Source organism: Mustela putorius, unplaced genomic scaffold (assembly GCF_011764305.1).
Source record: "Mustela putorius furo isolate JIRA1106 unplaced genomic scaffold, ASM1176430v1.1 tig00000083_pilon_pilon_pilon, whole genome shotgun sequence".
Classification (NCBI taxonomy): Eukaryota; Metazoa; Chordata; class Mammalia; order Carnivora; family Mustelidae; genus Mustela; species Mustela putorius.
In genome coordinates this window covers 43,060,692-43,084,223 of record NW_025421273.1, presented here as the reverse complement: position 1 = coordinate 43,084,223, position 23,532 = coordinate 43,060,692, and the positions used below count along the sequence as shown (strand labels likewise).

At 39.0% G+C, this 23,532-nt stretch overlaps 1 protein-coding gene across 3 annotated transcripts in view; it reads left to right on the top strand.

The window, feature by feature from the left end:
* TMEM156 (transmembrane protein 156) overlaps positions 1 to 23,532 on the top strand; it is a 56,885-nt gene that overhangs the window by 18,161 nt on the left and 15,192 nt on the right. For all 3 annotated transcript variants that reach the window (XM_004764001.3, XM_045076571.1, XM_004764002.3), the window contains 4 exons: positions 13,847 to 14,113; positions 16,006 to 16,266; positions 19,630 to 19,749; positions 21,666 to 21,749. In XM_004764001.3, coding sequence (XP_004764058.1) covers positions 13,847 to 14,113; positions 16,006 to 16,266; positions 19,630 to 19,749; positions 21,666 to 21,749 — 732 coding nt within the window. The remainder of the gene's footprint in view (positions 1 to 13,846; positions 14,114 to 16,005; positions 16,267 to 19,629; positions 19,750 to 21,665; positions 21,750 to 23,532) is intronic.

The following is a 23,532-nucleotide window of genomic DNA, read 5'->3' as shown; positions in this document are numbered from 1 at the left end:
GTTGTCTTTTTCTCTTTTGTTCAACTTCATTATTTTCCATAATTTTGTTTTCTAGGTCACTAATTCATTCCTCTGCTTCCTCCAGCCTGCTGCTCATTGCATCAGACGTGTTTCCAATCTTTTTTATTGCATTCTTCATCTCTGATTGATTCTTTCTTAATTCTTTCATCTCTGTGATAAGGGTCTCATTGATGTCTTCTATTTTTTTTTTAAAGATTTTATTAATTTATTTGACAGAGAGAGAGAGGCAGAGAGGCAGGCAGAGGGTGGGGGGCGGAAGCAGGCTCCCTGCTGAGCAGAGAGCCCAATGTGGGGTTCAGTCCCAGGACCCTGAGATCATGACCTGTGCTGAGGGCAGAGGCTTAACCCTCTGAGCCACCCAGGTGCCCCTTCTATTTTTTTCTCAAGCTCAATGAGTATTCTTATGGTTGTTGCTTTAAATTCTCCATCAGCCATGTTGCTTATATCTGTTTCACTTAGTTCTCTTGCTGTGGCCTTATCTTGTTCTTTCATTTGGGATAAATTCCTCCATCTAGGCATTTTGTCCAAGTCTCTGCCTTCTTCTGTGTTTTAATAGACAGTATGTTTCCTGCTCCTGGAGATAATGGCTATATGAATAAGAGGTTATGTAGTGTCCAGGGCCTGGTCCTTCAGGAAGTGTCTCTGATGTGCACTGCATACACCCTGCTGTTGTATTTTGGTTGCTCTATTCTTCAGGCTAGTCATCTTTAGAGGCTCTCTTTACCTGCTATGGGCAGTGTTTTGTCCTTGGCCTGAATGTGGTGAATTTTAGCCAGTGCTCTGATCTGCCTGTGAAATGAGACCTGATATCACTTCCACCGGAACTGAGACCCTGCAGAATTCGCAGGTCAGGAGATGTGGTGTGAGTAGGAGTTTGTGCTGGTCTTTCCAGTGAGAGGCTTACTGAGCTGGGACTGAGGCAAGCTTGACTGAGAAGGGCAGTCTGGCCAGAGGGCAGGTGTGTGGGACTTGGTGCAAGCAAGTTAGGCAGCTAGTGTCGGTAATGTATTGCCTCCTGCTGGTGGCTCTGAGTCTATGTGGACGGGCTGGGAAGGGAAATGGCACCAGCCAGCTCCTTTGTTCCCTGAGAGGAGTCTTCATGAAGATTGCCTCTCAGGGACATGCTCTGAGAAGAGCAAATAATCTCCCCACTCGGTGCCCCAGGCACTCTTCAGACTACTGTTTCCGTGCCATTTGCTCCCTTCCTGCCGCTCCAAGAATGTTTGCCTGGCTTCCTTCCAAAAGCAGGGCAATGTCCTCCAGGGTCTAGCTCAGTCAAGCTTCCTGGCATTTCAGGCTCTAGGCTTTAAGCTCTCCTGGTTGCAAGAACTCATGAAATTAGCCCCTCTCATTTTCCAAGCCCATCACTTTAGCGAATCATTCTCCTTGAACATTCCCTGGTGTGCTCCTCTCTCTCTTGCTCTTCTCTATGACCACGGCTTCCTCCCCTCCACAACATCCACGATCCATTTCTCCCCTAAGTCATGTCTCTGCTTCTTCTCTCTCTTTAGTCGTGGAGTTTGTTCTGTCAGTCTTCAGGTTGATTTCTGGGGTCATAGGATGATCTGATACTTATCTAGTTGTGTTCATGAGAGGAGATGAGCCTAGAGTCCCCCTTCTCATTTTCCCTCTCTTCCATTTGACATTTTTAGACTTCACATATAAATTATATCATACAGTAATTATCTTTCTCTATCTTATCTTGCTTAGTATAATGTGTTCAAGTGCATCCATGTTGTTACAAATAGCAGGATATTCTCCTTTCTCATAAGTGAGTAATATTCCATTGTGTATATGTAACACATCTTCTTTATTCATTCACCCATTGATGCTCACTTGGGTTGTTTCCATACCTTGGCTATTGTGTATAATACTGTGACAAACATGGGAGTGCAGATATCTCTGAGTCCGTTTTCATTTCCTTTGGGTATCTTCCCTAAAGTGGAATTGCTGAATGATATAATCTATTTTTAATTTTTTGAGGATCCTCCACATTGTTTTCCACAGTGGGTGGACAAATTTACATGCCAACAGTGTATAAAGGGTTCCTTTTTTTTTTTTTTAAACCACACCAAGAAATCTAATTTAAAGTGGTTTTGAGATAATGTGCTATTAGACACCAAGCAGAGATAAATACCAATCCTCTCTAGGGGAAAATGTTTTCAAATCAGAACTCAAATAATTTCCTGATCAAAATTCTGAGGAACATGATTTACTACCAAAAATCATAAAACACAAAGACTTAACAGATGAGAATCGTTAGAGACAAAAAAGCAGAATCAGATCTTTAAAGAATTCAGATAGGGATTATGAGATATAAAATATAAAGTAAGTATTTAGCTTGTTTCAATAAAAATAGTATCAAAAAGTATGAGTAAGAAACAAAACTATTAAAAATAATCAGGCAGATTTATAGATCACTATACTGTGCACTGGAAACCAATATAACACTGTGTTTAACTATACTGGAATTTAAAATTAAATTAAATTTAAAAAATATAATCAGTCAGGGACACCTGGGTGGCTCAGTTGGTTAAGTGTCTGTCTTCAACTCAGGTAATGATCCCAGGGGTTGAGCCCTACACTGGCTCTCCTGTGCAGCTGGGAGCCTGCTTCTCCTGTTTCCTCTGCTTGCCATGTCCCACCCCCAATTCGTGCTCTCTCACTCTCTCTGTCAAATACATAAATAAAATCTTTCAAAAAATATGTAATCAGGTAAATTTGAAAAAGAACTCAAAATTCTAATTATGAAAATATAATAACATAAAGTAGAAACACAAGGAATGGAATAAACAGATCAGACACAATTGAAAGTGAGTTAATGAATGGGAATATAGATCTGAATAAACTAATGAGATGAGAACACAGCACAGAAAGAAAGAGAAAGAGAAAATATGAAACAGAGGTTAAGAGACATAGAGAACAAAGGGAGAGATCTCTAACTGAAGCTACCAAAGGAAAGAAGAGACAGAATGAAGAAAAGACAGTTTGAAGAGAATGGGACTGAGAATTCTACGAAAATGATGCAACACATAAATCTTCAGATTCAGGAAACCCAACAAGTCCCAAACAGAATAAATATGAAATTCCATAGAACATGAAAACTAAAGAGCTCTTAAAAATAACCAGAGATAATGACTGATTGTCTTCAAAGGAACAAGAATTAGCCTAGCAACTCATTTCCTGTAAACAACAATGAAATTCAGAGGCCAGTGGAAAGTACTGAGGTAAAATTAATGTCAAGCTGGAAATGGTGAGGTGTACATCTTCATATGAGCAGAAACAGTGAGATTACAAACAGCAAATCTTCAGTGAAGGAATTTATAGAGATTTAACTTCAGGAGAAAAACTATGATCCTAGAAGGGAGGCTAGAGATGCAAGAAATAGCAGGGAAAAGACCCTCAACAATTAAAAGCATGTGTTCAATTAAAATCTTGAAAATATTAACTGCATATGGTAAAAATAACTACTAATTTGTGTGTCGGTGAAAAAACAAGAGAGAACGAAAATGCTGTATAAAAATAGCATTCCTTTCGGGAGCTGTAGGTGAGAGTCCATTTTGTTGTCGTTTCCAGCTTCTGGAAGCTGCCTGCATGCCCCAGTTTGGGTCTTCCTTCCAACTTCAAAGCCAGTGATGGCCTGTTGGGTCTTTGTACATTGTGTTACCTGACACACATTCTTTTGCCTCCCTCTTCTGCATTTGTGATTATATTAGGCCCTTGGACAATCAAAAATAATTTCCCTATTAAAAAATTTTTTTAAAGATTTATTTATTTAATTTAGAGAAAGGAGGGAGGGATGGAGGGAGGAGAGAAAATCCTTCAGCAGACTCCCCAATGAGCGTGGAACCTGACAGGGGGCCCGACCCCAGGACCCTGAGATCAGGACCTGAGCCGAAATCAAGGGGGTGGGACACTTAACAAACTGAGCCCTCCAGACACCCCAATAATTTCCCTATTTTAAGGTAAGTACATTAGCTACCTCCATTCCATTTCCTGCCTTAATTTCTCTTTGGCGTGTAATGTAACATATTCGCAGGTTTTGGAAACTAGGATGTAGAGATTTTTAGGAGGCCATTATTCTGTCTATTAAAATTGAATAATCAAAGAATGAGCAGGGACAAGTAAGTAATGTTAAGACTGGAAAAGGATATAGTAGAAATTTAAAATGTAATAGAGATTATTATGAATTAACTTTAAGTCAATAAATCTAAAACATTAAGGACATATTTATATGAAAATATAACTTACCCAAACCTACTCAGGAAAAAATGGAAAACTGAAGAGTTATACAACAGTTAAAGAAATTCAGCTCATGGTTTAATATGCCCTGAAAGAAACACGAGGCTTCAATAATTTTACATGCATGTTCTGCCAAACTTTCAGGAAATAGATTAAATAGATAAATGCAATTTTATAATAAACCCTTTTAGGAGACAGAAACATGGGAGTATTGGGACACCTGGGTGGCTCAGTTGTTTGTCTGCCTTTGGCTCAGGTCATTATCTCACGGTCTTGAGGTCAAGCTCTTTGTCAGGCTCCCTGCTTAGCTCTCTTTTCTCCCTGCTTATACTCTCTCATTACCTCTGCCACTATCTCCTTCTCTCTAAAATAAATAAATGAAATCCTTAAAAAAAAAAAAAAAAGGAATGAGAATGTTTTCCAGTTTATTTTTTAAGTCTAGCTTATCTTGGTACCCAAACCTAACCAAAATGGAACAAAAAAGAAAACCTACAGACCAATCTCATTTATAAACAGATTAAAAAAAAAAATGGGGCAGTACCTGTGTGGCTCAGTTAGTTAAGCGTCAGACTCTTGATTTCAGCTCAGTTCTTGATCTGGGGGTCATGAATTCAAGCCCTGCATTGGGCTCCATGCTAAGGTTGGAGCCTACATAAACAAACAAACAAAAAATTAAACAAAATATTAAGAATCTAATTGGATAAAGGTGATCGAATATATATAAAGGTGTGTAAATTGATCAAACCAGATTTATACCTGGAATGCAAGATGAGTTAGCACTAGAAAAATCTAATAATATAATGCACTGTGTTAACAGATTAAAGAAGAAGACCACATAATCATCTCAAAGTTTTTGAATGAACGTTCAATTATATTCAGCAGCCCTTATAATGAAAAACTCTTAGCAAAGTAGGAATAGAAGAGAACTTCCTTAAAGTGATACAGGTCCTCCAAAAATGATTATATGACCTATTATTTCAGTGATGAGACATTATAAATACACTTAAGATTGAGAACCAGCAAGGATGACCTCTCTCAACATCTCTATTTGTTGAGGTACTGGGGGTCCTGGCAGTGGAGTAAGAAAAGTAAGTAAAAGAAAACTGAGCCTGGGTGGCTCAGTCAGTTGGGTGTCTGACTCTTGGTTTTGGCTTACGTCTTGATCTCAGGGTTGTGAGATCAAAGCCCACTTCAGGCTCTGCGCTCAGTGGGAAGTCTGCTCGAGATTCTTTCCCCTCCCACTTCCTCTCCCCCATTCCTCCCTCTGCTTTCACACGTGTGTGCTCTTTCTCTCTCTCAAACAAATGAAATCTTGAAACAAGTACAAGAAATAAAGGTATAAGGATTGGAAGTCAAGAAATAAAGTTGTTATTGTTTATACTTGCTTTGGATATCTGCATGGAAAGCCCAAAATGTTTATAAGAGATAAAAGTTAAAAAGGACATTTATAGAGTGGTAAAAAATAAAACTGATATTCAAAAGTTATTTGTATTTCCATATACCACTAAAAAGCTGAAAACATATTCCTTAAAAGATACTGTTTGCACTAGCAACAAAAGTAAGATACATAAGAGGAAATCTAACAGAAGCTATATGAGACTATCATGGAGAGAATTAGAAAATTTCATTAAAAGATATCAAAGAAACTCCATATAAATAGGGGGAAAAAAGGAAGAAAAAAGTGATAAGAGAAATTCAGTATTTTATCTTTCTTCTCCAGGGAATTTCAAGATTCAAGTCACAATCACAACTAGGTTCTTCACTGAACTTAAACAAGCTGATTCTAAAATTTGTTGGAAAGAGTAAAGGGCCAAGACAAAACTAGCAAGATAGGAAACAATGTGTGTTGGAGAGGATGTGGAGAAAGGGGAACCCTCTTACAGTGTTGGTGGGAATGCAAGTTGGTGCAACCAATTTGGAGAACAGTGTGGAGATTCCTCAAGAAATTAAAAATAGAACTTCCCTATGACCCTGCAATTGCACTACTGGGTATTTACCCCAAAGATGCAGATGTAGTGAAAAGAAGGGCCATCTATACCCCAATGTTCATAGCAGATATGGCCACAGTCGCCAAACAGTGGAAAGAACCACGATGCCCTTCAAGGGACAAATGGATAAGGAAGATGTGGTCCATATACACTATGGAGTAATACGCCTCCATCAGAAAGGATGAATACCCAATTTTTGTATCAACATGGACGGGACAGGAAGAGATTGTGCTGAGTGAAATAAGTCAAGTAGAGAGAGTCAACTATCATATGGTTTCACTTATTTGTGGAGCATAAGAAATAACACGGAGAACATGGGGAGATGGAGAGGAGAAGGGAGTTGAGGGAAATTGGAAGGGGAGGTGAATCATGAGAGACTATGGACTCTGACAAACAATCTGAGGGTTTTGAAGGGGCAGGGGGTGGGAGGTCAGGGGAGCCAGGTGGTGGGTATTATGGAGGGCACGTGTCGCAGGGAGCACTGGGTGTGGTGCATAAACAATGAATTCTGTTATACTGAAAAGAGATTAAATAAAAAAAGAAAATAAAAAGAGTAAAGGCCCAAGAATAGCTAAGACACTCCTAAAGGAGATGAACAAGGGGAGGGGATTTTCCTATCAGATATAAAAGCTTTTACAAAGCAAAAGTAATTAAGTCAGTACAATATCTTTGCCAAGATAGAAAAATGGACTGATGGAAAAAAACATCTCAGATACACACTCATATATTTATGGGTATTTGATATATGGTAGCAGCATCTTTCTAAGTAGTGAGGAAAAGATAGACTACCCAATAAATGCTAGTGCAATTGATTATCACATGTGGAAAAATTAATGTGGCTTAACTGTACTCAGTTAACTGGGTACCACTCTGTACCCAGTTCCAGATAGATGAAGAACATACATGGATGTCTGGGTGGCTCAGTCAGTTAAGCATCTGACTCTTGATTTTGGCTTAGGTCCTGATCTCAGGGTCGGGAGATGGAGCCCATGTTGAGTTCTGGGCTGGGTGTGGAGCCTGCTTAAGATTCTCTCTCCCTGGGAGACAAACCATAAGTGACTCTTAACTTCACAAAACAAACTGAGGGTTGCTGGGGGGAGGGAGGTTGGGAGGAGGGGGGTGGGGTTATGGACACTGGGGAGGGTATGTGCTTTGGTGAGTGCTGTGAAGTGTGTAAACCTGGCGATTCACAGACCTGTACCCCTGGGGATAAAAATATATGTTTATAAAAAAAAAAAAGAATAAGCTGACCAAGCAGAAAAAAAAAAAAAAGATTCTCTCTCCCTCTCGCTCTACCCCTCTCCACTCACATTCTCTCTCCCTCTCAAAAAAAAAAAAAAAAAAAAAAAAAAAAAAAAAGAGAGAGAGAGAGAGAGAAAGAAAGAAAGAAAAGAACATAAATGATAAATGTAAAGGGCAAAATTTTAAAACTTCTAAAAGATCTTTTTAACTTTAAGGGAGACAGATTCCTTAAATAAGTCCCAAAACACAAATTGTAAAGAAATGATTGATAGCTTTGCTGCATTCAAATTAAGAACTTCTTTTAAGAGATCATAAAGAAAATAAATTGATAAAGTATAATCTATGAGATGATATCTTGATAAAATAATAAAAGAATTTCTTGGAGCACCTAGGTGGCTCCATTGATTAAGTGCCTGACTCTCGGTTTCAGCTCAGGTCATGATCTCATGGCTGTGAAATCAAACCCTGTGTCAGCCTCTGTGCTCAGCCCTGGAGTCTGGTTGAGATTCTCTCCTTTTCCATTCACCTCTCCCTCTGCCCATGCCCCTTCTTACATACACGCATGTGCGCATGCTCTCTCTCTAATAAATTAATAAAATGTTTTAAAAAATATTAAGAAAATAAGGAACTTCTTAAAATTTTATTTTATTTTATTTTTTAAAAGATTTTATGCATTTATTTGACAGAGAGAGATCCCAAGCAGGCAGAGAGGCAGACAGAGAAGAGAGGAGGAAGCAAGCTCCCCGCTGAGCAGAGAGTCTGATGTGGGGCTCTATCCCAGTATCCTGGGACCATGACCTGAGCCGAAGACAGAGGCTTTAACCACTGAGCCACACAGGTGCCTCAACTTCTTAAAATTTGAAGCAGAAAACTTAAAGAACTCCTAAACAGTAATAAGAAAAAGATGAACAGGGCTCCTTGGTGGCTCAGTTGGTTAAACGTCTGCCCTTGGTTTGGGTCATGATCTCGGGGCTCTGGAATCGAGCCCTGCATCTGGCTTTCTGCTCAGTGGGGAGTCCGCTTCTCCCTCTCCCACTTTCAAAAAAATACAATCTTAAAAAAAGACAACCTAACAGAAAAAATGGAAAAGTAGAAAAAAAAGAAGAAAATACACCTTTAAACCATGATAAGATTCTGTTTAATGCTCACTGAACTGGAAAAACTTGAAAAGCCTTGGCCAAGATGTATGTCAGTGGGAAGTTTCATACATCACACATTAGAGTATTAATTGGTACAGTCACTTCATATAATGATTTGACATTTTTCTAGAAAAATCAAAGATGTACATTCTCAATACCCAGCAATTTTACTCAGTGTGTATACCAGAGAAACTTCTGTATTTTTGTGCCAGCAGATACATTCATGAATATTCATAGTAGCATTATTCAAAAATGAAATTTATTGAGATAAAATTTACATATAATAAAAGACTCTCATTTTAAGTATTTAGTTCAAAGTTTGACAAATGTTTACACCAATGTAATTAGTACCAAAATCAAGATATACTGTAAGGACCAATTTTACTGTCCCTGCTCTCTTCCCCCAGGGGACTTAAAAGCAAGTCCTGGAGACCAGCTCCAGGTGTGGAGACCAAGAAAAACAAGGCTGTACCCACCTTGAGTCTAGCCCTGACAAAAGTACAGCCATCTTGGCAAAGCAAAAGCTGGCACCTTGCACTGTAAGAGTGGGTTAGTATAAGAATGGCCATCCTGAAGGCCGGGAAGCCATTTTACTGAGCGTCCCTAAGCAGCCCACACAGGCACGTATCTTGAGATAAGAGAAAGTAGCTAAAACCTAAGAAACAACTAAATCATATACCACCAGGGTGGTTAGGCGGAGGTGCCACAGGGACCAGATGTTAAAGAAAACAAATAGTTAACTTGCAGAGATCACAATCCTGCAAGACAGGAGTCTCCCTTGATTTGCAGATGTCCTGGTGATTTACAACAAAAAGGCTATCTCTTCAATGGCCCAATTTCCAGAGACAAGTGGCTCAGTTCCTCAGGGCCAAAGGCCTCCCTCCCCACCATAAAACTGAGGGAGGCTGAGGCAGAAGGAAATATAAATAAAGTTAAATTTCTTCTAAACCTAAATCTCACTTAACTGCCAGGATAGCGCCAGGGTGATGCAGGGGTGGAAAAAGGTTAAACAAAGTGAAACTGTCAAAGTGGGGCACAAGATATATATGTAGCTATGAAGAAGTGCCTTGGAAATGCTATGTAAACCCTTGGCTTTGAGTGCTGGGGGTCCTTGTTGAAATCCGCTGCGCGGGGCAGATACTTGGACCCCAGCTAGCTGGAAATAAACCTCGCTGTGTGACTTGCATTATCGAGAGTGTTCTCTGTCTAATTGAGGGGTGGCCGACTCTGTACCCTAACAATACAATCTTCCAACACCCTCCCCCTCTCCCCCCTCAAAGGTCCCTCTTTCTCCTCTGCAGAAGAACGCTTCTCCCACTGTCAATATATCCTAGGATTTCATATAGACGGAATAACAAACTATGTAATGGCTTGTATCTGGTTTCCTTTACTTTCATAACGCACTTGAGATTCATTTTGTACATGTTGTTGTTTGGGTCAGTATTTTCTTTCTGAGTAGCATGCTATTATATAGATATGTCAGGAATTGCTTTAATTTTTTTAAAAAATTATTTATTTGTGAGAGAGAGAGAACACACGCAAGAGAGCATGAACAGGGTGAGGGCCAGAGGGAGAGGGAGAAGCAGGCTCCTCACTGAGCAGGGAGCCCAAGGCAGGGCTCCATCCTCAGACCCCGGGATCATGACCTTAGCTGAAGGCAGATGCTTAACCTATTGAGCCACCCAGGCTCCCCAGGAATTGCTTTAATATCCACTAGTTGTTGGGCTTTTGGATTGTTTCCAGTTCTTGGCTATTACAAATAAAAAAGCTGCTGTAAAAATTCATGTACAGATATTTTGATTTTTCTTCTTAAATTCTTAGTAGAATTATTGTGTCATATACTAAGCATATAGTTAACATATGAGAGATGTAAATCTGTTTTCCAAAGTGGTTACTCTGTTTTTTGTTCCCACCAACAACGGATGAGGACTATAGCTCATAGCAGCATTATTCATGTTGCAAAATAGCAAAAATAGAAACAACCCAAATGTTTACTGTCAGAAGAATGAATAAATTGTAGTATAGTCATTCAAAAGAATATCAGAGACAATAAAATTAACCATAGCTATATGTAGCAACACAACTAAAACATATTAAAAAAGGCAAGTTCCAGATGAATACATAAAGTATATTCTCTATATACATGTACATATATACACACATGTCTAAAGTGTGCTAAATGAAACAATGTTATTTAGGAAAATACACATTTTGCCAAGACTCTAAGATAAAACAACAGAGTGATAAACACAAAATTCATGCTAGTGGTTAATCTCTGGGAAAGGATTATGTAGGAATAGGCAGGGATAGGGTGTTTCAAAAATATTGGTAATATTGATATTCTAAATCTGTATGATAGATACATGGTGTTTATTATTATTATTTTTAAGAGTTTACTTATTTACTTGAGAGAGAGAACAAGAGGGAAAGAGAGAGAGAGAGAGAGAGAGAGAGAAGCAGACTCCCCACTGTGACCCCAGCCAAAGGCAGGCCCTCAACCAACCGAGTCACCCAGGCATCCCTATCTTTATTATTCTTTAACTAGCACCAACATTTTACAAACACTTATTGATGATAAAGTTTTATAACAAAAATTTAAAAAGAAAATAAAGATAGTTGTTTCTTTAGCCTTATTCTCTGATTTTCTTTAAAAAAAAATTTGACTTGAGCATTTGTCCTGTACTGTAATATATTTTCCTGATTCTATTTAGTATTCTATATACTTATGGTGAGAGATTACAGTCATAGTACTGGAATAATTCTGGAATGCATTTCTATCTATGGGAGTAAGAATTTAGGTGTCTGACTCCTAGCAATAAAAATGGCAGTAATTAAACTCATATATCCTTGTTTATGGATATGAGAATATAGTCCACCTGATAACAAAAATGATTGAATAGAATTCACTATTTCTTCAAATTATACGAGAGAAGGATATATCTTCTATTTATTTCCTTTCTGACTGAATTATTTAAAACCAAGGTTTAAAAACCATAATAAAATGACCTTGCAGTCAAATATAAAGGATATATCATTAATTCTAGAAAGCCTGGCTGGTCACTTATTGGATAAGAGGACTGAAATATATATAGCAAAAATTTTTCTCTCTCTCTATTTCCATATCTTGGTTGTATCATAGGATTACAAGGTTAAGAAATAGAAAATTTTGTAAGATGAAAATGCCTGTGAGTAAAATAGAAACATAGCAGGAAGTGGTTTTGTATGTTTTGGTGGTATAAAAAAACCAAAGGTTATAGAGTTCCATCAGATGGTACATTTCTATCTCCTTCCTGGGACCTTCTCACTGAGCATAGTTGTTTTAAAAATTAATTACAATTTGGTCCCAACTTTGCTTATAAATATATTAATACATAAAATTATAGATTTGAATAAAATACCATTTTCTCCCCTGAAAAGCCGTTATAGCAACTCAAGTATGAAATGTGTTTATAGCTGGAAATCACAAGTGAATTATTGCAGAAACAACTTCAAATGTAGAGGTTGGTAATAAGCCTCTAATTTCCTTAAATAATAAAAATATAATCACCAGCAATGAGACACTTACGGAATTACTATTAAAGTACAAATTCTGCAAACAAAAAATTCTTTAATATCAATCAATTGTCTGTTTTTTCTCTTAAGATTGAACTAAGTTCTATGAATAGGAGTAATCATTGTAAGAACTAAAGTGATTCTTTCATTGTGCTCCACATTATCTAGAAAAATTAAAAACAATTATTTTGCCCTATATGATTACCAAGAAATGGTAAAGAAACCCACATAAAGGTACAGTTGAGCATGTGAGTTATTTTCTCATACCAGCAAATGACTGTCAGACTAGGGATACCTGAAAGAGGTTACCTATTCCTTAAAAGATCATTACTGCTAAATAGAGATTCTCGATTTTTTATACAGTAAGATTTAATTACTTGTGTGAATTGAACCACAGATAATCCTCCCTAAATGAGGTTTTAATTTTCATCTTGGAATACTGGTTTGAATGTTTTAAAGAATATTTATTTATTTATTTGAGAGAGGGAGAGTGTGTGCGTGAGTGGTGGGGGGGCAGAGGGAGAGACTCTTCAAGCAGACTCTGTGCTGAGTGTGGATCCCAAAGTGGGGCTTGATCCTATGACCTGTGAGATAGTGACCTGAGCCACAACCAAGAGTCAGTCGCTTAACTAACTGAGCCACTCAGATGTCCCTATAGGTTTGAATTTTAAATAATATACACTTGTACAAATTTCAGAAGTGTTCTCATATGTACGATACCACTTGATACTACTATGAAGTTAGCAGGATCTAGAGTTACTGCCTCTATTTTGCTGATGAGAAAAGGAGACTTAATGGAGATTAAGTTAATTATCCAAGTGTCTTGCCTAAGGACAGGTACAGCACTGGAGTCCTTGTCTTTTATTTTGAAGGTGGTGTTCTTCCTTTTGTATCCTCATTTCCATGTCTGATGTTTGTCTTCAGACAAAAATAAAAATTATGATGTTACCCTGTTCAATTTCATCTTTGGAGGACCAGATAACTTGAATAATGATTTCCCAAAGATATCCTGGGCTAAAGCCTGGAACTTGTACACATTACCTTACAAGGAAAAAAGGTCTCTACAGGTGTGATTAACTTCAGGATCCTGCGATGGGGAAAGACTTCTGCATTACCCAGGTGGAACCTAAATCCACTTTTAAGTGTCCTAAGAGGCTTATAAGAGAGAGGAAGAGGGAGATGACACAGACAGAAGAGTAAAAAGTCAGAGACACAGAAGAGAAGGTATCGTTAACCGAAAGAGATTGGAGTGAGGTAGCCACAAGCCAAGGAATGCCAACAGCCACCAAAAGTTGGAAGAGGGTCAAGGAACAGAGGCTTCCCTGGAGCCTTCAAAGGGTTGGTGGTCATACAAACATGTAGGTTTCAGACCGGTTAAATTGATGTTGAACTTCTGGCCTCTAGAGATTTCCCAGGAGAGAATGGTTAAAATGTTAAGGGTTTCCAAGAATGTCTCTAGTTCTCGTCTATGAATGTGGGAATGTGTACAAATCTTTGAAAGAAATATTTAAATAAAGTTAATGTTAATTCATATAAAAACAGTCTTGTCACTGACAAGCTGAAATATACTGTATCCATCTAAGAAAAACTGGGAACTTACTGTGTATTTATTTGAATGACAAAACCTGAGAATTTCATAGTCAATTTCTTTTTCCTTTACAGGAAATGTATTGGAGCTCTCATGTCTGGAAGTATGTTTACAACCTAGTTTCAACTATTCACTCCACTCTTTGAATTTTTCTTTTATGACTTTTCTGAAACCAGTAAGAGAAACTCAGACTATTATGGGACTCTTTCTAAATCATTCCAACTTTCAAAACTTCACCAGGATTTGCCAAGGCTTCACAAGTGAATTTAAAATGTGCTCATGTTTGGCTTGTGAGTCCAAAAAAAGCATGGATTTTATTTTTCAGGAACAAACATCAAAAGGTAACTATAAAATGGTAATAAAAAGTTTATCAAGAATAAATTATCTTAGTCTGTTAAAAAAGGAATAATATATTCCAATTTAAAAGCCAATGGTATCAGAACACTCAGCAAATGTGGCTTTTGATATGTGGCTTGTGATCTGTAGTGCTTTGGGTTATTACTTATTCTTGGTTTACTTTATCAAAAACAAAATATCTACTTTTAAAATACATCACAATCACCAAACTGTGGAAAGAGACAAGATGTCCTTCAACAGATGAATGGATAAAGAAGATGTGGTCCGTATATACAATGGAATATTACACAGCCATCAGAAAGGATGAATACCCAACTTTTGTATCAACATGGACGAGACTGGAGGAGATTATGCTGAGTGAAATAAGTCAGGAGGACGAGTCAATTAGCGTATGGTTTCACTTACTTGTGGAGCATAAGGAATAACATGGAGGACATTAGGAGAAGGAAAGGAAAAGTGAAGTGGGGTAATCAGAGGGGGAGATGAACCATGAGAGATTACGAACTCTGAGAAACAAACTCAGGGTTTTGGAGGGAGGAGGGTGAGGAGATGGGTGAGCCTGGTGATGGGTACTAAGGAGGGCATGGATTGCATGGAGCGCTGGGTGTGATGCATAAACAATGAATCTTGGAACATTGAAAAAACAAAACAAAAAAATAATTAAAAATAAAATACATCAAAATGCCACCATAATTTATGTACCTTTGATTACTAAAAGAGTATTTATCAGGTTCTTTCCAAAGGTACTGAATTTTTTAAAATTAAAAAAGTAAAATCAAACTTGGATTTTCTAAGAAGTCATTGAATCCTTGACACATTTGTACCTTGTCCTGCCTAACATTTATCCACTGTGTATGAATTGTCCTTTTACATGTCTGTCTGCTCAATATTGGAGACTTTGTCTGTGTTCACTAGATTTCAGGTCTTAGCCTAATGCCTGACATTAAGTGTTCAATAAATACTTTTTAATGAATAAACAAATGAAGGATTAACTACATATTATGTATAATATCTAACTGAATCTTACATCTATTTTGAGATCAATATATATCATTTAATTGAATCAAATCAACTTGCATCACTGAAAAATTAAATAACTCATTTGTAGTCAGAAAATATACCAGTGGCCTCAGACCCAAGAGTCAGATTTATTATTTATACCTATTTGCTGAGATTGCTTCCTGTATCATCCCATACTGGCATCTTTCCCCATTCTTTCAGAATGGGAATGAGATTTCTTGGCATTGACTTTGAAAGAGGTATAAAAGATCTATCTTTTTCTGGGTTCTTAAGTAACGCTACCTATTGCAGGGTCTGGGTCAAGTTCACCAGAAAGCATGTTGGGTAAATATCTTTATGGTGACAGAAAAGTAGAACTAGAAAAACCTATTAAGGCTTGGTAACTCACAGATACTACTTCTCTGTCTCCTTGAAATGTAGGACAGTGCACTGTTAAATTATGCCCATTGTTATGCCTCTGAAACACACTACCTTGAAACTTAGTGGCTTAAAACAAGGGCACCTTCCTCCTCCTTCTCCATCTTCTTCTCTGGTTGGTCAGAGATTCAGGATGGGCATAATGGGGATTTTTTTTTGGCTTGGAGCATTATCATCTGTCCCACAAGTCATCCTGGAAATGTCTATATTTTCTTTGAGACGCTCCAATTCTACTCCAACCCTACTATCATCTAGTTTTCACATCTTAAAAAAAAAAAAAAAAAGTAAGCACTTTAATCATTATTTTTAGAGCAGGGAACTTCTTATTTCTACTCTTTTCTTGTAGAGGAAGGATGGTATTTGGTTTTGATGGGTGTGTGTGTGTTTTTTTACTATGTATTACTATTTTGCAAATAACATTTTCTTAATCTCTTTCTAGTTCTTATCATGAAAGGATCAACAGAAGTGAAGGCAAACGATGTTCGTTCACCTTGTCGACATTTTAACTTCTCTGTAGCTCCTACAGTCGATCCCTTGGATGAGTATAACATGACTTGTAATCTAAAGACCCGTGTGAGAAGGCCAGCAATCATTGAGCAAGATCCGCTCAGGGAAAAGTCTATGAACCATACTTGTAGGACTATGGAATTCCTGAATAATTGTACACGCATTTCTCTGCACCTAGAAATGGATGTCAAAAGTAAGTATTTAAGGAAGGTAGAGGGAAAAGAGAATTGGATACAAAGTTAAATAAAGGCTAACATGATAACATTTTTGAAAGTTAAATAGTTGACTAATTTTGTTCATGCAACAATAGGACTAGAAAGAAGCCTAGTGCTTTTATCTGTTTATTTTTTCTTCCAAAATTTGCTTTTTTTCCCTGAGGTCTAGCTGTACTCAGAAGCAGAGAAGGCATCTGTGGGTTGTGATTTGAGGGGCACTAGCAAGACCTCAGAGTAACTTTGGACATGCCTATTTACTGTGCTTGAAACATCACTACCACACCCGGGTATTAAAGGGTGAAATTTATTTTAAAATATGAATATCCACGTACATTGCGAGGATCTATTAAAATCATATTTTGAATTGACATATATCTTCTCCTAGAGTTGAGAACAAGGACTGAATGAAATGGGGTATTTGGTATAAAGCCATGGAGATAGGGTGCAGATGCGGCACTTTGGGTCTACCAGATAGCTCTGGGGAAAGGTAGGTCTCCAAAAGATGAAAATCACACCTATCTTACTTCTAGAGCTTAATAGCTTTCTCAGCACCATCTTCTGAATTACCACAATTGATCCTTTCTACTAAGCTGTGTGCCCCCACTTTACCTACAAAATCTATTTTGAAAGAGTATTTTATGATACACCCTATTGTATGCCAAGCAATGTGCTAGCATTAGGAGCACAAAAACAGATGAATGTAAAACAATGGAGCAAGTGTATCCAGTCTAACAGGTGCGATGGTAGAGTTAGTTGCTGGGCTTTTCGATCTTCCAGACATAGAGAAGCCTTTCCTCTTGCCTCAGAATGCCTTTTTAAAAAGCTTTAATTTTTTTAGAGGCAAATATTTAAAAAATATTATATTTTCAAGCAAACACAACTATAGAATAGGTATGCATTTTTACATTTACAAATAGAAGGCTTCAAAAGAATTTCTCTCATGAGTCAGCCTTCAGTGCCCCTTTATGGTCTCTGCAGTTAGGGGTTATTTCAGGGTGTGTGGATGTGAATCAGGCATGGGAGAGGATCCAAGAAGATCTGAACAGAGAGGTCAATTCCCTCAGGCTCAGGAGTGAGGTGGGAATGTAGGCTTTGGAAGGATGGCATAGAGAAGATGACAGTGATGAAGTCTGAAAGATAAAGTGGTCTGGGTTATAAATATTAAAATCGGGGTGCCTAGGTAGTTCAGTGGGTTAAAGCCTCTGCCTTCGGCTCAGGTCGTGATCTAGGGTCCTAGGATCAAGCCCCACATCGGGCTCTCTGCTTCCTCCTCTCTCCTTTCCTGCCTTTCTGCCTCTCTGCCTCTCTGCCTTCTGCCTCTCTGCCTCTCTCTGTCAAGTAAATAAATAAAATCTTTTAAAAATATATTAAAATCATATTTATTTCCAGATATCCACCTAATTGCTTTTTATGTTTTCTAAACCATAAAGGAAAAAGAAGCATTTCCATAATTATGATTTTCAGACAGTATTTTTGTGTTCATGAAAAAAAATCCATACATGCCAGTCAAAGTGAAATAGTAGTTATTAACAACTTCCTTAGGTCCATAATTCAGAAAGATAACAGTGGTACACAAATACATAGTCCTGTATTCTAGAAAATGTCTATCCATTTGCCATGTGTAGATTTAAAATTAGTTTATATTTTACTCTGCTGGGCAGAGTCTAATTTGATCTCCTTTAAAAGCCCTCTCTAGGGGCGCCTGGGTAGCTCAGTGGGTTAAAGCCTCTGCCTTTGGCTCAGGTCATGATCCCAGGGTCCTGGGATCGAGCCCCACATCGGGCTCTCTGCTCAGCAGGGAGCCTGGTTCCTCCTCTCTCTCTGTCTGCCTCTCTGCCTCCTTGTGATCTCTGTAAAATAAATAAATAAAATCTTAAAAAAAAAAAAAAAGCCCTCTCCACCTGGGTGTAAAAGTAAATTTAGTCCAATCTGGTAAATTTACTCTGAAACAATCATTTAAATTGTCTCTTCAGATTGTTCTTTCAGATTCCTGTCTGTTGTCCCTTCCTCCTCTCCAAGATGACTGCCAGGATGGGTTAGGGGGGGAGAGGTGGGCAGCCTGGGATGTGCATTTGCCCTCATCTGCATTTGCCCTGGTGCTTGGGTGGGTGTTCTGGCTGGCCTCACCCCAGCTGTGCACATTCTGCAATCGCTATACTGAGTTGGTGAATGCATGGGGGGCTCTTTTCATAGCTTGCTCAGTGCCCAATGACACCTTGGTCATTGGGACTATCGTGGTTCTTGCTGGCGCTCTAAGTCTTCCATTCCAGTTAACTGACTGCATACTTTTAATTTGCTCAGCAAAGAAAAGAAATTTGCAGCTGGATAGCATGAGATGATTTGCAGAAGGCTGAGTGCTGCCATCCCAGGCAAACTTTACCTTTTCTGCCTTCTGCCTCTTTTCTAAATAAACGTTGGATGGCTATACAATGTACGTCTGCACATGGGGGTGGGTCCTGTGAAAGGTGTGCTCAGATCTTGAACCTCACAAGGGCAATCATCCAAGGGTATAAACAAGTTACATATCCTCCTGACTTTGAGAAAGTGTTGTGTTTTGTGTGCAAGGAAGAGGGGACATAGGGTGCCTGGAGAAGACAGTAGATAGTTATGTCTTGGACATGATGAGGTCACCTTCTGTTATGTCATTGATTCCTAGGTCTGCTGGCCACTGTATCTTTATGGGACCAACAGAGACAGTGCTAAAATATTGCTGGATGGGACCTCTCCTTCCGTGTGCCCACTGTCATTTGAATTAACTAGTTTTTACCTAGGGTAACTAACTGTATGTTTAATTAAGGTGTGCCCCTGATCTGATCCTTGCAGTGAGAGTCTGTGCAGAACTGGGTTCTGTTTATTCATGTGCCTTGGCCCCTTACATGCCTCAGTCCAGCCCTTCCTCTTTGTCTTTTTCTTTCCTCTCTGTCTTCCTTACACTTCCTTACACTCAATTTGAGAACATAATTTTTGACTGGGTGGCCCAGGGCCACAGTTATTAATTACAAATGGCCCTGATTCTGGGACTTGGCTTGTTGAAGTCTTGGCTTAGGGAGAGCAACCACGAGGAAACTAACACCAGCATAACCTGGAAGTGAAATCAATCCTAGAATCTTGGAATCAAAGGGATCCCTGGAAGCTCCCTGGTCAAATTTCCTCATTTAACACACTCACTTAACATATCAGGGAGGAAGTCAGGAGGGTAAATGACCCTAAAATAGGGATGGTTATATATGCAGCTTTTTAAGTTAAGGCCAGAGAATATAGTAGAACACAACCACCTCACTCCATGGCTTCTCTCTGTTGCATCACTTTATTGTATTCTTACAATATTTTTTTCTTCACAGATTTCACTTGTTCCATGAAGATCACTTGGTATGTTTTAGTTGTAGTTGTTTTCATATTTTTTCTCATCCTCACTCTCCACAAAATACTTGAAAGCCAGAGAACAATGTGGAAATGGCAGAGTAAGTACTGAGGAATAAATCCATTGTTTGCGGCAATCCAGTTCAGGTCTTCTCTATAGAGGTACATTCTTTTAAAAGTTATATTTATTATTTATTGAGCACCTACTGTGTGTCAGTGGCAGTTCTGGGTAAGCTGGGGAATAGAGGCATGAGTAAGACACAGTGTTAGCATTCAAGGAGGTTCATGCATCTTTGTCTACTTAGATAAGAGAGTAGGAGGTGAGGCGGGGGCAGGAGCTGACGGGGGCTGGAGGTTGAGCAGAGGCTTAGTGGAAGGGAAGGCAGAAGAGGGGGGAAGAACAGGTGTTCAAGAATTTCAGAGTTGGAGATCTTGAGCAGAGTGGCTCTAAGTGATGCATAGGAGTAGGAGTCGATCTTTAATAGGTGTAAGGGTGTTAGTAGATTTCTGGCTGAGCAGAGCTATAATGTGTAATTGGAAATCAGGCAATGGGGATGATATTAAGAATATTTAACAAGTATGACACCGGCATCCACCTATCAGGATGGACATTGACTTATGGCTATAGTAGCATGTACCCATTAACATGCCAACCTTTCTTGTGTGTATCCCATGCATATACTGGCTGAATTTCAGGCCTGAGGTGGGGGGGGGAGGAGAGGGAGAGAGAATCTCAAGCAGGCTCCACGCCCAGCACAGAGCTCCACGCCCAGCACAGAGCTCCACGCCCAGCACAGAGCCCCACAGAGCCCCACAGAGCTCCATCTCATGACCCTGAGATCATAACCTGAGCCAAAATCAAGAGTCAGACATTTAAGCAACTAAACCACCCAAGCACCCCTGTTGCCGGTGTTTCTGAGAGCAGTTTCATATCAAGTCTTGCCATTGATACCTTCGTATATAAGGCTAATATATAATAACATCATCAATATCATATATTTGTAGAATAACCATTTGCAGAGCATTTTCACAAGTTTTTTTTTTTCTTTTTTAACTAGATTATCCAAGTACTTAAACAGGGTGTGTATGATTATTTTTACTTATAGATAAAAAAAAAAACCCTGAGCCTTAGAGAGATTAAGTGGTTTTTCCAAATTTATATGGCTAACAAAAGGTCAGAGTCAGGGTGTCTGGGTGGCTCAGTGGGTTAAAGCCTCTGCCTTTGGCTCAGGTCATGATCCCAGGGTCCTGGGATGGAGCCCCACATTAGGCTCCCTGCGGGGAGCCTGCTTCCCGCCCCCCCCCCCACCTGCCTCTCTGCCTACTTGTGATCTCTCTCTGGCAAATAAATAAATAAATAAAATATTTAAAAAAAAAAAAAGAAAGAAAAGGTCAGAGTCAAGACCAAGGTCTTTCTAATTTTAAAATTATATTATTTTTAAATAAACATGTTATTTGCAAGTACTGCACATTTTGAGTTTCTTGATCCATTTTTCTATATAATTGCATACTAAGAAATAGAGACAGAAGCCAGTTAGAGAAAGCATCTAGAAAGCAACAGTAGCAGAAAGCAGAACATTTTATGAACATCCAACCAAATGACAGGCTTGGTGGATTTTGAAGGCTTGCCTTCCAAATCCAAGTGTATAAAGTAATGAAACATGTCACACCATTTAGGACATTAAATATTATTAAATATTAAATATGCATTAAATATTCTGTACATCTCTATATAATAAGTAGTAAGTAATATAATATTCTATACATAAAAGCTGGTGCTTTTCACTAGAGATGACATGATGGCATTTAGGATAGTGGAGAAACCACTTGTTTTAGAAAGATTCTGTGTTTGCTCATGGAAAATAACTTAATGAGGAAAGCCTTTAAAGTCTTATTACTCCGGGAGCTGTCGTGAATGACCCATTTTCCTCGGTAATCCTTTGAATCAACAGGGGGAATACATATTAAGAATGTGCTTGTTTATCATTTAAATATTTAATTTCTTTTCTTGGAATAGGTCATAAATACAAACCTACTTCTGATCTCCTAAGAGGACAGGATTCCGAAAAACTGCGGACCTTGAACGTGCGGGTTATTTCAGGTGAGTTTTTGCGACGTGCCAACAGAGGACGGCTTTGGGTCTCCCAACCCCTCACCATCTCACTATAGAACCAAGATCGAATGATCTGAGCTCATTTAAATTAGCCTTGTTTCTGGGAGAAAGGAGCTGTGGGCAAATGAAATCTAGTTTAATATGTCTTATTATCAGGGGACAGTTATGATCAAAACCAGCTCCTTAAATAATGGAAAGTTTGCCTAATTGGCAAGAAGAAATTCATGTGAGTAGGCAGAGGAGAGAAAGCAATAAGGAAGAAGCCTTAGATTTATTTTTAAATGAGACAAGATACCATTATTCCTCAGAACCGCATGAAGTAATTGCAGAGTGGGCATGGCTTTTGCTGGAACTTTCATTTAGCAGAGGGTGTCATTGTGTAAAGAGAACTTCTAATAGCCCCAATTAAAAAGTCCCCTGTCCTCTCCCAAGAAACAGAAATGGAAGGAGGGAACCCTAATTAGAGCAGCTAAGGGAGCTGTTAACACAGACACTGTGATTCGATCTCCTAATTGCAAAGCCTCCTTCTGAATTCGAGCTGCCAGATCATATTAAAAATGAAGAGAGGGAGACTGGGACACGGGCAAAGTGCTCTTCTTCATCAGGGACATGTCATCTCCTCGACTGCGTGCAAACTGCGGTATGAGGAGTGACATTTCTGCAGCATCTTACATCTAGCCGGTGAGCAGGCTCCTTCAGACTTGGGGAGAGGTCAGATAAGGAGGCCTCAGGACTGGGGTCTAAAAGGTTCTCAAAAATGCAAGGACAGTGTGGACCAAGCCCCAGGCGCCCACCACATGCAGGTCACCACACCATTTCACTGGGAACTCTGTTCCCCAGGCTTTTCTTATCTATTTAAATGAGCAGGGACACAGACTCCTAGCTTGAGGAAAAATTGGATTGAGTGCCCCTAAAAAACTCAATTTTTTTTTAAAAAAAGATTTTATTTATTTATTAGAGAGAGAGAGAGAGGGCATGAGAGGGGAGAAGGTCCGAGGGAGAAGCAGACTCCCCGCGGAGCCGGGAGCCTGATGTGGGACTCAATCCCAGAACTCCAGGATCAAGACCTGAGCCGAAGGCAGTGTCTTAACCAACTGAGCCACCCAGACATCCCAGGACTCAACTAAAAAAAAAAAATTCAGAATTTCTGTTCTCTGTGTTAGCAGTGTTCCCCTCTGGCTACTTTAATAAAGGTAGCTAAGGGAGTATATGATACCAGCTAAATGGGGGGGACATTGATGGAAGCTTTGAGCAGTCAGTGACGGTTTTGTTTGATTAATGACATTAAAATCAGAAGTTGTTTCCAAGGCCAAAATTCATCCTTGGAGGGAGGAATGGCATTTCCCCTCTTCTTCCCTCTTAGGCAGGACAAGGGCCTGACATTCACGCACCGGGAATGGTTTAACCTAGTTCTGCTGAGCTTTTTCCGTGGCCCTGGGACTCCTGGTCCTTGCTCTTTTCAAGTAATAATTTTGAGCACTGCAGCTTTGTCTGAGAAAAAGTCGATAGCCCCTCTGTCAATTCATAGACTCAGGGGGATCACAAATTTAAAGTACTTGCTAACCACAAGACTAACCTCCCGAGTTGTATTTCTGAGCCTCTGATTTTCATTCACCAGAGGAAACGGTCTCAGCCACCCGCTCCCTTTAATAGCTCTCGCTAAAAATCCTCTGGCTTTATTACCAGGCATATAATATTAATGTTTAGAGTGAGCCAAGGTGTGGTGACCCTTTTTTTAAAAATCAAGAGTCCTTTTAAGGCTTAGCATCTT